We start from the raw sequence: 15,182 nt of genomic DNA on the forward strand, positions 1-15,182 counted from the left end.
CAGGCCAATGCTGTACACTCAGCAGCAGGCTGTCATACCCTAATTGCTAGTACCCCTTTGTGAATCAACATCTCTGAGAAGCCAATTCTACATGATGCTTCTTTAATATACATCTTCTCATTTGCCCCACGTATATTTCAGTTTGCCATCTGATAATTGGAATTGTGTGGGTAGCAGCCGGTACCATCTGGCTTGTTAATAAGTAGAGGATAAAAATGTCTAATGCCTTGCTCTACATAAATACAAGAATTACCCTACAAATAAACAGCTCCCTAAAACCTCAACTGTTGAGAACAAAAGAAAATAGTGTGGTCTTAGCTCATTAAAAAACACTGAGGAAAGAATGAGAGGAACAGTGGGAAAGCCTCATCACTTCCCATCTGAAGTTTTAGTGTAACTAAAACATATGGGGGAAATAATGCAAAATTAAACGTGATAATGCACTTTTCACACCAAACCATATTGGGCCACTATACAAATGATGCAATTAAAACTGCTGCCTTCAGGAGCCAAAACCTAAGCTGAATAAGTACGGTACAATTAAAGTTTTTGATTTAAAACCAGTGAAAGATTTATCATAATGAAGCTCAGAATTGAGATAATATGACTTGGGGGCATCAAAGCTAAGCTATAGAAAGCCACATGTCCTACAACATGGAGCTAGAATTGGAAGACTGACATCAGCAGATTTTAGGGCACAGAAAGGCTTAAAAGTTCATTTGCACGTGAATGGCCAAGACCATGCAAAATCTTGCATGTAAACAGTGCAGTATTGTAATCACTACTTTAATTAACAGGAAGGCAGTGCAAAGCTGTCTGCATTGGGGAAATAAACTCTGATCCTGTGGGCTGGATGTGAAAGCCGCGCTGTTGTGTTTGGAACCTGCTGGAACTTGTACAGCGCCTTATCTGGGAGGCTTCATGCGCATCACAATGTCCTCTAATCTGGCAATAAAAAGGGCATCATGAGCAGTGGCAGCCGGGCCAGCCAGCCATGGCTGCAGTCACGCTGTTCTCCCAAGATGGTGAAAGGAGATTTAAGCCTCTTGCAGAAAAAAAAAAAGCCAGCAAGGATTGCCTCCAGCCTGGCCTGGATGTGGAGGGGGGAAAAGGGAGGAAACGCTGCTGGACAGCCGCTACCTGGTTGGGATTGGCAGTACGTGGAAAGGTGCTGCCAGGCAGAGGAGAAAAGGCACACAGCCAGCACCTTGGTTCCTCCCCACCATCAGCCACCCCCACCAAACCTCAGCCTGCGAAAGCAGATGTGCTGGCCACGGGAGTTTTGCACCACTGGGATTTTCCCCAGTAATGCTTAGCCTACCCCACTGATGCTGGGTAATACCTTCATTCGTTGAGATGTAGAACTCAGAGGCAGCATGTGCTTCCCCAGGAAGGAGGGTTAGTAACACTACTCCTGATGATTCTATAGCAAGCTGGAGAGGGTATTTAGTGTGACAAAATGGGTAAAGACCCACATTTGGAAAACAGGCCTGTTTTGCACTAGGTGGAGCTGATGTAGTATGGCACCCAAGGGACTCCTGTGGTTTTCTGCCCTATGCTCCAGCCCTGTAGGTGTCACTATGAATACAGGCCTATAGGCACTGCTGGTCTACCTTCATTCTTGCTCAAATATTTACACTCACACAACAGACTTGTACTGTTTACAGCCTTTGACGCTGCACCAAGCACACGGGTTTAGTTCTCTGGCCAGCCTTGCACTAACTCTTGCTGCTACTCTGAGTTGTATGTCATGCTGATTTGGAGCTGGCCCTTGCCAAACAGAATCTGTAACAGCTGAACCTCCCTCCTCTTCCCTCTTCTCATGAGTCATAATTTTGCTCTCATAGCAATCAGCTGATTTTTCACAAAATCTGTAGGAGCTCCATTATCTCAATAAAAATACTTCTGCTTTTACAGCCTTTGCTTCTATTGTTTTGAAATTTAGCTTCTGCATTTTGAAAATTTAGTTTGAGACTGGCCAGCAGCACTAGCTGAAAGATATCTTCAAGAGAAACAATGTAAGAAGCAGGGCAATAAAACTGTAATAGAGGCAGTTATTACAGGGCAATAAGACTGTAATAATGTCTTAGAAAGAAAAAAAAAGGGAGAGGGGGCTATATGCCCTTGCACTTCTGCTCTGGCTCTTTCTCCCTTACTGTACATGCATGCCTGTACCTCATATCCCTGTGTAAGACTGGCATTGCTCATTCCCAACACACTTTGGAGTGGTTTTCATTTCCCAGGTGTGGAAACAGAGCTAGAATCAAGTGTCTTGCTCAAGTTTATCTATAAGCCTGAGTAGGGCCTAAATCTGGGGTTTCCGAAGTGCCATTTTGTCTCCTGCCAGCTGGAAAACACAAGACATCCTCTTCCAGTTTTCAGCACTGGTGCTCCGTGTGCAGTACCTCTGCCACGTGTTTGTGCAAAGAGCTCAGCTCTTCAGTCTGTGGAGATGGCACTGCAATTCCACTGAAGGAATTCAATTTACACACGTTTTTCTGGTAAGTTTTTATGAGCTTTTTAAAGCCTTCATTCCTTCCCTAGGACCTTTTTGACAATACATTGGAATTGAACAAACCAACTTCCAGTTCTAGGCACTTCCCTCCCAAAGGAGCTAAGCTCATCCTGAAGAACAATTTCATCCCAATAATTTTGAAATCAGTATAGAATCTGGGTCCTAATCCAGATTTTGTTTATTGTTTTAGAAGTAAGCAGAGGGTGCACGTAAGATGCTACATGTTACTGTAATTAAGGAATATTGCTAGTCAGATAGCTTCAATCCTAGCCCCAGCTTCAGGAAAATGTTTGGACAGATAGTTAAATAAAGAATGAGATTCATTCCTTTGTTTTTTCTTCTTTTTTTAAAATTTTCTGTCAGAAGAAAAAATTTTTAAAAAGTAAAAAAAAATAAAAAAGATGTGCACAAACAGTAAACGAGGAGTTTGGTAAGGTTTAGAATCAGGCTTGGGGAAACAAAAAAGATGTTTTCTTCAGTACCTGGGATGGCTACAAGTACCCACCTGAAATTTTATGCTGTATTGTTTGTGCAAACAAGTATTGACAAGGTATATTATATATATATATCTCAATGCTATGAATTAATATGAAAACTGAGTAGCTGGTAATTTGGATTGGCCAGAGAAGGGAATTTGGAAAAGGCCCTGCTTGGCAAAAACAGCTGTGCATTTAGCTTCTAAAAATGAGGTTCCTCCAAGGATGTGAAGCTGGGCATCAAAATCTGGTGCTGGGCACCAAAAGCTTTTTGGAAAAAACCTTGTGCAGTAACAGTTTCAGGAGCAGACAGCAGTAACCTAAATAGTAATTACTATCACATAACTGAAAAGTCCTGAGATTTACTTAGACAATGTCCCTGGGAACATTCGTTAAGAATGAAATGCAGTTGAAGCAATTTGTACCATGAAGTCAGACAGGAAACCAGACTAATCCCTGATGCAATTATGTGTAAGCTTGGCTGTCTAAGACTTACTAGAGCAAAAGAAACAGAAGAAAACCAAGCCAGAATGAGATATTGAAAGGTACTGAAACTAGGTCACTGTCCTACATTACACAAAGGCTAAATGGAGCTCTATCATCCCACAGTATCCTGAGCAAGTTGAACAAAGGACTTTGTCTGGTGCAGATCTCCTGGCAGCATCCAAGTTACACAGCTGCATAAATCATAAAAAAACCTTAAGCACAGCAGAATTGCCAAGACAGGTAGAATGTATTCTGAAGGAATACATTCTGAAGCACTGAAGGAACACAGGAGGAAACCAAGGAGAGGACTTGTGTCATAACTCTGTGTCACTGCATGATAACAAATTACCATCAAGGAATCCTGTGACTTATTACAGTGTAAGTAGGACGAAGAGGCATTGAGTAGAAAAGCCATGACATAATTAGATATATATACACTAAGTCAGCAGAAGAGATGCTTAATTGGTAAATATAGATAAAATTGCAGTAGAAAACAGAATCTGTTTTCTACAGAATCTATTTTCTACATCATAGACTCAAAAATCTTCATCATGGTTAGTTAAGAGAGAGGATAGGCTTCCTGAGCTGTCAGGACAACAGATGTTGACTGTTCTTGCTCCCCTTCCTTCTCTTTGGTATTTAAAGCTTCAATTCCTTTCAAGTTAATTCAATAATTTGAATTTACATATTTTTACTGAAATAAGTACTTTCCCCCCTTCTACAGGCATAGTTACAGAACAATTGTTAAAAAGGGAAACTTCAGAAGATGAAAATCATTTGAAAGGTTGTTCAAGCACAATGGGTGTTCTTGTTTTGGGTTATCCCTGACCCCCCCAGCTTATATTAGTTTAATAATGAATAAAGCTTAAGTGTTTATTCTTTTTTTTTTTTTAATGGAAAAGGGCCATAATTTCAATGCTGAAACATTATCAGATCAAGTTGTTTAAAGATGAATGTAGATAGTCTCAGATAATAATAACAATTTAATCACTGAACTGTGGATATCATACTCCCATCCAAAACCACTAGGAAAAGTGTTTTTCTGCTCACAGAAAAAACACAAATCCTTGTCTCAGATTGCTGGAAGCATTTGACAATAGAGCATAGTTTTCTCAGGTGTATGTAGAGCCTAACATCCTCACATGACTGCCTTTCCCCAATCTTATAAACAGTAGATAATCATATTAGGTACAGAACTTTAAAAATGACACGTGAAGAGCTGTCTGTCTGACAATAAGGCCCTCTAAATTTGTGATTTGAATTTAGGCATCCAGACAAAATGAAAATGTTGGCCTCAGTCTTTATCTGTTTAGCATTAAGGCACATTGCTAACCTGTTTCTGCTTCATCTGTGATGTGTGAGAAGAGACTGTCCCACTAGTGTCTCATGATATGAAGATCCACTGTGGGAGTTAAATAGTAAATTTTAAGAACCCTTAAAAATATTATTTTATATTCATTAAGTCATATTACGTAAATAACTAATAATTGGCTTAATCAAAAGAACCAGTTCATGCTGTCCTTGGATAAGTGTCTTAGAACAAATAAAACTCTGAACCCCAGTGGAGCAGAGCTTCCCAGGACAGGCCTGTCTTCATTCCAGCCCTTTGCTGACTCTACAGCTTCAAACCTGGCAAGATTTGTGAGCATCCTGGATTTATGTGATGCAAATTTTGAAATTCTCTTCTAGCTAAATGCAGGACATGTCATATTTTTATTTTTCAGTCCATTCTGGTTTATCTAAATATGTCTAGTCAAATAAATAACTATCAGCTACTTTATGGTATTTAAATTTGCCTTATTTTCCAAATGAAAATTATTCTCTATCTGGGGAAAGTTGGAATCTGAGACAAGGAATGTTCCTGAAGCCATTAGCATGCATCCTAAATAAAACTGTCCTGTTTTTGCTACAATGAACAGTGAAAAAAGAACGTCCATTAGATGGAAATATTGTCTTTCTAAAACCAGAAGATTTTTATTTCTGCAATATCTAAGCACTGCAATTCTCAGCAGAAAATTGCACTGGAACAGTGGGCAGTTCCGAATTGCTGGAAACTTTACAATGGCTTTTATGTTTAAACATCGTTTAGCAGCTGTTAAAGGACAGCACAACTCCTGTACTTTATCAGTATAAATGAAGTCTACTGCCAAGAAAAGAATGCATTAAATAATGCAGCGATTATCATCTTGATTTTTTTTTCTCTTCAGAAGTGAAAAGGACCTCTTAAGCTGTTCTATTTTTCTCCTCCTTATTTCAAATTGACAAAGTAAAACACTAATTAAATTATTTATATCAGAAATCTACTTATGAGGATGACACATTTTGTACACAAAGCAAGAGAAACATCTGACACATCGTATAATGCCAGGTGCAGTTAAGAAAGTATAATATAAGTCGGCAGCTAGAGGCTAAAAAACCCAACAAACTTGCTGCAATATTTCATTATCAATTTTATTTCCTACCATACACCAAATGTACAGCACAGAACACAGTTTTGTTGTTTTGATGTAAGAAATATTAATTGTATGAAGAAACAGTATACAAACTACTCCAAATTAAAAAATGCATACATCATTGCTCTTTACAAAAGGTCTAATTTACAGTATAGCTCATCAATGCATTTAAACACAAAAAAAAAGAAGAAAAACAGAAAGAAAAAAAAACAGTGCACATTACAAAACACATCAAGTACAAGGGAGGCAAATAAATACAAACATACTTCACAGAACATCCTGAGCAAACAACCAAACACAGATAAATTAACCTGAAGCCATAGTAAATCATAATAATAAATAGATAGGTCAGTAAGAGATTTTTTTTTACTTAAATAAAATATATGACAAATTTGTTAAAATATTTAGTAAATTAAATTTTAGTCTTTGTAATGTGTGAACTCATTTTGTATGCATTTAACAAGTATAACAAATGTTTGCTTTTTGTGTTTTTAGCAAGAACATAACTTTAATAGCAAATTTTTGTTTGGTGTTCTCCTATTTATATTAGACAGCACATATGGTAGCTTTTGAAAAATCAATTTAAAAATAAACACAGCTCCTAAGAACACACATTTTCCCCTGTCTAAACTAAGATTGGAGAGTTGAATCAACCCCCCAACAAAAAGCAAGCCCCACCTAATGCAGAACAGTGACCACAGTGCATGAGAGTTGAATCACTTCTGAATAGTACTTTTGTGCAGGAACAGTAATAATATAATTGTATATGTCAAGCCTGTGAATGCCATCATATTCAATCTAAATATAAATGCGGCTAATAAAAATAAACACTTTCATTATAGCACGGAAAAATTAAACACACACTAGATCCATGTATACATTTACACTGAGGCACATATGCACATGAGGTGTGTGTGCATACAAAAAAGGCAGTTCAGCTGGTTGTTTATACCTTTTTCTTAAAAAAAATAAATATAAAAAAAACTTCTGAAACAATGCTTAATTACTTACAATCCCTGAAATAGACATTGCCTCTGTTATAGCAACCGCTAGTTTCTGACGGAGTCAGAAGTTCCACACCCAGGCTAACCGGATACCGAGGCGCATGCCCGCACCTCTGTGCAAGTGCCCATCTGTCCACACCTCCGCCTGTCTGTCTGCTCTGTAGCACTTGGTACCCTACCAGAAGACTGGTGACAAATTCAGTATCAGCCTAGTCTTAGTGAAGAAGGATGGGAGAAACCAGTCACGGTGTTGCTACCGGTCATTCAAAGGGACAAGCGACCACCGTGGTGCCAGAGCGGTGTTGTTGCCCTCCAGACCGCTGCCTTCTCAGCTGCCATTTCCTTCAAACCAGTATTAAATGCCATTTCAGGGGAGATGTGTTCGACTCATTATGTACAAAGCCTTCAGCTTGGGATGTGTTTGCGTTTTTTTAAATCCAAATCCATTGCAATACTGGTCACTTGCTTAAAACCTCAACGTCTCATACTAAAAGAGTACCAGTACCTACCTAGTTACCCTTCTTGTTTAAAGATAATTGTCGTTTCCCTCCATGAGCTAACTCTGAACAAAAACTGCAGTGGTAAAATAAATATGAAGTTCTCTTGAAACATTTTAAATAATCATTCTCATAGGCTAAATCACACAGCCAAGTCAAGTGCTTTGCTGATTGCTATATTTCATTATTGCTAACATATTCTTTAACACACTGTTTTCCAGCATACTGTGCTTTTAAGAGCCCAAGTTCCCCACTAGTGGGCACCATTTATCTTCTCATTCCATGCATCTTCACATCTCATGTTACTGCAAACCCATTTCTGATACAAAGCCATTATAAAAAAGCAGGATGTGAGGAAAATAAAACTAGAACCACGGTTCAGTCATTTGTTACTTTCATAGGTTTTTTTTTTTTCTTCCTGTACAAACCCAGCAAGTTATTTAATTTACAGTATAGCTTTCAGTCTATTTAAAATCCCATTGGAAAATAAATTAATAAACACATTTGTAAAAATATGGCAGGCCGCAAAAATGCTGTTAAAAGATAAAAAAAACAACTCTTTGATTAGAAATAAATAAAAAATATAAAAAATAGTCGCACACACTTTTTACATTCACTTTACAAAAACTGAGTGCAAAAGAAGAAAAAAAAATTTTACTGAAATAAATGCAATATACTAACAGAGTGCATTGCTGTTAATACAAATAGTCTGTTGTGGTTTTATTCTTTTTTTTTTCATGTCAGCTGGGAAAAAATTAGTGCAATGTTGCAATTGTAAATGCAGCATGGCAACCTACACCCCTTAGCAGTACATGAACTCCTAACAGATCCATCTGGAGTTTACTGCTGTTAAGTAATTTCTGTTGCCCAGCAGCTTTCACATCCTACACATGGATGCCCTTCACTGCCTGTTTGATACTTTCCAGCAGAGCTTTGCATTCGGGGGAATAGTCCCGTTCCAGATTGCTGTACATGTCTGTGAGTGTATTTACATATGCTTCGAAATTCTGCTCACTGATTGGCCCCTAAATGGAGACAAAACAGATTATAATTGTAGGAGGTAAAATTAAGGCTGAAAAAACCCAAACACCCAACCCCAAAGCATGTCAAAGGGGCAATATGGCAACTAGGGAGAAGTCATAAACAGGGCAGCCATCCAAATTAATGGAGAGGTTATGGAAATTACAAGAGTTGCATGTCCTGGGAAATCCACACTCTCTCCAAGCAGGAAAAGGAGTTGGAGATATTATGATTAGTATAACTTTTTTTTTTTTTCTGTTTTATGGTCGATTTGGCTCTGGGATTGTGACTGACATTCCCCCTAACTGTCCTTACTTAATCTTCCAGCGGCACTCTTGATGTTTGGAAAGGGGCTTGGAAACACAAGTACCTCTGGATTTGGCCTGTGTTTGACGGTAAGATGTGAAATTTTTGAGAAGATAGAGCTTGGTTGGCTCCAGAAGAATCATCTGTATGAAACAGGTTAAAGTTTTGATCTGGGAGCTGACTAAATAAGGATTCTCATCAGTGTGAAGTTTTCACTCTTTGTACAGTGTGGGTGTTCAGATAGGGAGGGACGAGGGAAAAGCCTGCCTTGCACAGTGTGGTACAGGGCAGAGATACCAGGGCTGGCTCAGTCCTGGGAGGAACTGCACCTACCACCACACAGATGTCATGATCCTGCATCTCTGCAAAGTAAATCAGCCTAAAAGTGCTCTCTGCTAATGCAGCTCCAGTGTTCCTGCTGGTCCCTGAGCCTGCTCATCTGCTTCAAGCGCTGGCAACTCAAAAGAAGGTGTGAAGTTGCTGGCTGTGGTCTTACCATCTGTGGAAGCTGAATGTCAGCGAGACTGGAGATAAGGGCTTGGCTTAAGCCAGCTAACTCCTTCAAGAGGCTCTCGTTGTTCTGCTCTATGAGTTTGTTCTCTTCTTCTATTGTTTTCAAGTTGCTCTCCATAGATGTGATCTAAAAACACAGGCAGGTACAAACACAGACAGACAAACCCTTGGCAACATCGTTACTGCAGTTTGAACCCAAAATATCAGCTGGGTGATTAGGAGAGGCCATGATAATCTGAAACTCAGCTATGCTTTTTTTAGGAGAGACATAACTTCTCCACAGAACATTCAGAGCAAAGAAGAGATTGTATTTGCTCTGAAACAATGGACTTTGCTGCTGGTTCATGAGGAAACCTTGTGACAGCAAGGAACTGGAGAGTGCCCCAGGGTGGGAGGAGGGAATTGAGCCTGGAGAGGAAGGTCGGTGTGGAGCTGGGGTGGAGAGTGTGGCCTCAGGGCTGGCGGAGGGAAGGAGAAAGGAGGTTGATGTTTACTTTGCTGTCCTGCTCTTACAGCATCCCTGCTGCTCGGCCACAATAGCGAGGGCACGGGTATTAGCTGCTGTGCTACTTTCCTGCCCTGCTCCTGGGTGAGCTCTGGGCTGGCTGGGATTAGCAACAGGCCTGGCGCTGGAAACAATAAGGGAAAATAGAGTGGAAAGGAAACTGAGAGGATGAGCACACATCACAAAGATGATCTCTGACCAACAGAATGGAAAGGAGGATTTTGGAAAGAGTGGGAAAAAGCAGCCAAGTAGAAAAAAACGGTATCTTTTTAGAGTGAGAGCTCTGGGATATACTGAGCTCTGAAAGCTTAGATGTCAAAAGCAGTGCTGAAAAAACAAAACCAGCAACGGCAGAGTCTGGTTTCCTCCTGCCCCGCTCCTTGTCCCGGGAGCAGCCAGCTCGGCGAGGCAGAGCCAAGGGCTGCCATCCCTGTGCCCTGCTACAGCTCCACAAGGCGTGGATCGGTGCAGTCGTATCCACCATTGCCATGCCCACCCTGTCCTTATTAGTATGCACCTTTTTGCACTACTTAATTGCCTCCTGCTGTGGCCACTTTACTTCCTTCCACACAGCAAAACTCCCCCAGTGTGAGAAACCAGCCTGCCATCCACTACAACCCCTCCTCTGGAGGATGTTTGTAGCAGTCTAACGCCTGGCGGGGGTAGATTTAAAGGAGGTAGGAGATTCACATCTTCTGCTGTAGTTCAGTTCGGGCTTTGCTGGTCAAAGTGCCTTCACCAGGGAGAAAGTCTGGGGAGAAAAAATCTGACTGCATGAATTGGGCAATCTCCATGCAAATAGCACAGCGATCACCAGAGAGAACCAAGTGTCCTGAGACACTGAGCAGAGCCCCCCTGCAGTGCAGTTTGGGCTGGATATCCTCACAGATTGTTTAGATCCAGCACAGGTGGCACAGACTTCTACCTTGTTTAGACCATACACGCAGTGGTTATTGCAAAAACAGCGTGAGTCAGCGCTGCTCATTCCAATGTGGTACAAATACAGGGGGGTATGGTTACACTCAGTTTGGTTTGGATCGGTTTAGATTTATATTCAGTTCACAGATCTCATTTAGGAACTTTTTCCTTTCACTCTTATCCTGAAAATTCTGAGTAAGCTTCTGCCCTTGCTGTTACCCAGTCTGCCCAGGTTAACTTCCAGGTGCATATGGGAGTTTCTGTAGGGATGAAGCCATATAGCTCGCTCCATAGAACCACTAGCAGCATCTTAAAGCCAACTTCATTCTCCAGTATACAAAATACTGACAGAGAATGGCTCTTTTCCATAACTCCTGTCAAAATCCTCTGCTACACAAATTAGCAAAAGGTATACATTCTTTACCAGGTGTTGCCTGGAGGCAAAATTCGAACTATTTCAATAACTGACAGCGGGTGAGCTAAACTAGGAAGGTTTTCTTAGGTACACATAACAGAGTCAACTCTCATTAAGACTTGGAGTGCATTAGTAAGAGGAATTATCATCCCTAAAAACTCAGGTCGTATGATCTGCATGGTTTGGTAAACAAATGTTTGGTCAGCAAAGGAAAATGCATGTTTTGTTTGGTGAGTATGATTTTTTCTGCTTGCCAAGATTGACTCCAAACTGCCCTGAATCTGTCATTCAGATCTTTAAGACAATACCTGCTGCTTATTTACAGAAAACACAAACAAGAGCTGGAAAAACAAGTGCACAGGAGACTAGCAATTTTTAAACATAGCATTTACATAGCTTTTAATTTATTCATCATGCTTAAACATAAGAAAAGGTTTCACATTTATGGCATACCTGAGTTTGAAGTTTCATCATATCAGCTTCAATTTTAAGATTGGATTCATTCAGTTCTTTTATTTCCTCATCCAAGTGTCTTATTTCTTCATCACTCTCAATACCTGTAAATAGTTGAAAATAACAATATCAGGTTTAAAATGTCCACATGCAAATGGATGTTTGAGTAATAAGCTGTGTTACCTGTTACCTAACCATAGGAAAATAAGCTTTTCATCAAATGATTGATCCTTAAATTGTCTTTTAGTTTGCTTTTACTGTCAAAATTGTTTCCTACTTGTTAAACATCTACATGATCTGTAACATAGATGGGGCTATCTTAGTCCTCATTTTTTCACAATTTCTTTTTTTTCATTGCAACATGCAACTACAAGCTGGAGGGTACAGAAAGGAAAAATTGCCCAGAAAGAGGAAAGTTTATCATAAAACATGAGGGGATATTTACAGTGTTTAGGATTGGGGGATTTTTGGTTTGGTTTGGTTTCAAAAGAAATGTAACAGCAACCCTTCTTTTTCAGTGAACACCCCAGGGCAACGTCTTCACTAGTAAAATTGCTAACTCTAGTAAGTCAATCTGTACCTGTTTCTGATCTTGCAAGAATTTCTGTGGGGGCAAACTCCTGTGCAGAATAATTTCAATAATCACAGCCTTAGTTATATCTGATAAATAGTGAAATTTAAATAACAGGAAAGGGGAAATTGTCAGAAAGCTAACAAGTATTACAGGGAAGGAAAAAAAAAAAGGAATCTAGTGTTTTAGTGTTTTACATTCCAACAAGTTAGACAGCAAAGGAAAAAAGCTTCAGTTCTTTCATGAAAGCCTTGTCCTGAAAAACACTGAGCTGCAGCAGCTGCTGGCAATATGTGTGCCTGTTTCTGCTTAGCGTCACTCTGAGCCCAACTCTGCCTGCAGATTTGGGCCACTGTTGTTGTTACTGCTTTAAAGCCTAGAACTGAGTCTACTGGGGAGCCAGCCTGGGAAATCTGTAAGCAGTAACACAACCGTTTTGCTCAGCAGTTGGAGGCTAAAGACTAAATTTCCTGAATCCAGGCTCAGTGCCCAACTTGCTAAAGCACATTGTATAAGAAGGGAGACTCCTACACATTTCCCCCCTGCAACTCTTTGGTAATTATTGCTTTGCACTTAGGTTAGCAAAACTACACAAGCACTGCAAAGATACTAAACCGTGTAGGATTCAAGTTAGGGAGATGAGTCAATTTCTGCCCACAATATTTATCCCTCCTTACCTTATTCGTCAGATAGCTAAGTCCTCCTGATCTGGAACTAATAGTTTGTTAATAACAACAATATTGAAAGCATATCCAAATAAAAAAAATAATACTCTGGGACAAGAGCATACCCTCAATGCTGAGTTATCAAGATGTAAATAAGAATAATTTTATAATCTCTCATGCAAATATTTTTGTTATTCAAGATTTTTTTTGCTAGAGACAACTGAAAGTAGTGAGAATTAATGCCAGAATGGCATGAAGGGGCACAAGCATAAATGGGAGCTAGGGCCCTTCTATCTGAATAAATGTCATCATCTTTTACAGATCTCCTTACCGCCACTTGCTTTAAGCTTGATAGTCATTAATTCTTCTGAAATTTTGCCCTTTTTTATGGTTTGCGCATTCAGAGGACAACCAGACAGGCTGAAAAGGATAGGAAAAAAAAAAACATTAGCACCCACTTGAAAATGGCAACAATCTTTTCAGGCAATATTATCATGCACTTGGACAAACCTCTGTACCTAAGGTCACATCAGTATCTCCATTATAGCATGGCTTCGGGGAACGACATAACTCATAAAGAGCCATTTAGCTGTATATTCCAGCTTGAAAATTGGCACAGAAATCTCAGTCTGTGAGTAAACAACTCTTAAGCATATTTCAAAATAATCAAAATTGCAGTGGCAGCTGCTGTTAAGTTACACGAAGAAGCATTTACAGAACTCTTAAAGTTCAAACATTTATAAACTGTTTTTATCAAGGGATTGTGCTCCAAAGGAGAGGGGAGCATGGTAGTTTAAAATGGCAAGTTTGCCATCCTAAAAAAAATTAATTAATGGGATGATGTCCACAGTGCACAATTATTGTATCACTTTGTTGATACATAATGATCATCAATACAATAATAACTCTGGATATACCCTATAGGCTGTAATAGCTTTTTTGAATGGTTCTATTATATAGTCAGTTTGCTTTTTAACCACTGTTCACATTAAATTACATTTTGCTATTTCAAAGCTTACAATTTCATCAGCTGGTAATTACCTGAGGCAATTTTTATAGCCCACTAAAGGGCTAAGAGGAATTGCACTGTCTTAATACTATCTTTATAAATAACAAAGAAGAAATACCCATATGCTGAAGAACTGGCAGAAGGATTTGTATTTAGGTGTAGCCAAGGAGTGAGGGAAAATTTTGTTCCACAGGAAAATGAATGATGTGTGTGTGTGTTTGTGTGTGTGTGTGTGTGTGTGTGTGTGTGTGTAAAAATTTAAAAAAAAAAAGAGAATCCTAACAGACATGGACTTTCCACATAGAAAAAAAAAAACCAAAACAACAAAAAAAACCCCAACAAAACCCAAGCTTTTTTTGTTAGCTTAGCTAAATGTTATACAGGGGAAGATGCTAGTTCTTCAGATCTAAATTTCTGCTTTTTACCTCTGCCCAGAGCAGATTGCTAACTGGGAGGTTGTTTGAAAGCCATGAGTTACCTGTTGGGCTTCAAATGTCTTAGGAAAGGATACCAAACCAAGCTATATTTGCTACCACATTTTACCTAATGTGATCTTGAGAGTGACCCAGTCTTATGTAGGACAGGAATCATCTGTACTACGAATTGCAAGCAGCTAAAATACAGTTTATGCTACTTGCTTAATTAGCCACAATTTAAGGGTAGTGTCCTAATATAAAGACTTTTAGATGGGATATAGGGAATAAAATTAGGATAACACTGGACTCTGACGAATTCATTCAAATCACCTTGGACATTCTTGTATTGAAGAAGCCGGTTCAGTGTATTAGGAAGAAAGCAAAGGAGATAGAGAATGCAGACTTAATTACTGTTAAAGACAGAAAACCAAACTTGCCAGATATTAATTCAGATACTGTAATCAGATTATTTGATTATTTTTGATTCAATATGGTCAGATTATAGGAATTTTTTCACAATGATAGATGGTGTTTGTTGTTGTTAGCTATATGTATGACTCCTCTGTAAGGACAATTTTTTTGTAAGATTGTTATAACTTCAAACTTCTTTAATCCATATGAGTGCTGAATGCTTATTTTTTTTTCTTTGTGTGACTTTAGCTGTTTAAATACAAAGTTTATGAATATAACTTTTCCACTAGTAGAAAGATGAAATGAATGACTCTTGGCTGAAACTTTTCTGGTGACATTTCAATGATATTTCTCTTTTCTTTTGAAGATATGCGGATACAACTCCATATTTCCCTAGGAAAGAACTCTATTTAATTTTAAACTGCATAGGCTCTGTGCTAATCTGAACACCTCGGAAAGTCATGCTTCAATAGGAACACAGAAAAAGACATAAAAATTTAACTCTCTCAAAGTAATTCTGTTTTGTATTACTTTAGCTGCAATGTAAAC

At 39.1% G+C, this 15,182-nt stretch overlaps 1 protein-coding gene across 6 annotated transcripts in view; it reads right to left on the reverse strand.

Annotated features, from left to right (window-relative positions):
- Positions 1–5,907: 5,907 nt before the first annotated feature.
- Positions 5,908–15,182, reverse strand: part of ST18 (ST18 C2H2C-type zinc finger transcription factor) — a 169,028-nt gene continuing 159,753 nt past the window's right edge. For all 6 annotated transcript variants that reach the window (XM_032125093.1, XM_032125109.1, XM_032125117.1 and 3 more), the window contains 4 exons: positions 13,129–13,217; positions 11,562–11,665; positions 9,254–9,397; positions 5,908–8,456 (listed from right to left, as the gene is read on the reverse strand). In XM_032125093.1, coding sequence (XP_031980984.1) covers positions 8,316–8,456; positions 9,254–9,397; positions 11,562–11,665; positions 13,129–13,217 — 478 coding nt within the window. In that variant the 3' untranslated portion in view covers positions 5,908–8,315. The remainder of the gene's footprint in view (positions 8,457–9,253; positions 9,398–11,561; positions 11,666–13,128; positions 13,218–15,182) is intronic.

The sequence above is a fragment of the Corvus moneduloides genome, chromosome 1 (genome assembly GCF_009650955.1).
Source record: "Corvus moneduloides isolate bCorMon1 chromosome 1, bCorMon1.pri, whole genome shotgun sequence".
Taxonomy (NCBI): Eukaryota; Metazoa; Chordata; class Aves; order Passeriformes; family Corvidae; genus Corvus; species Corvus moneduloides.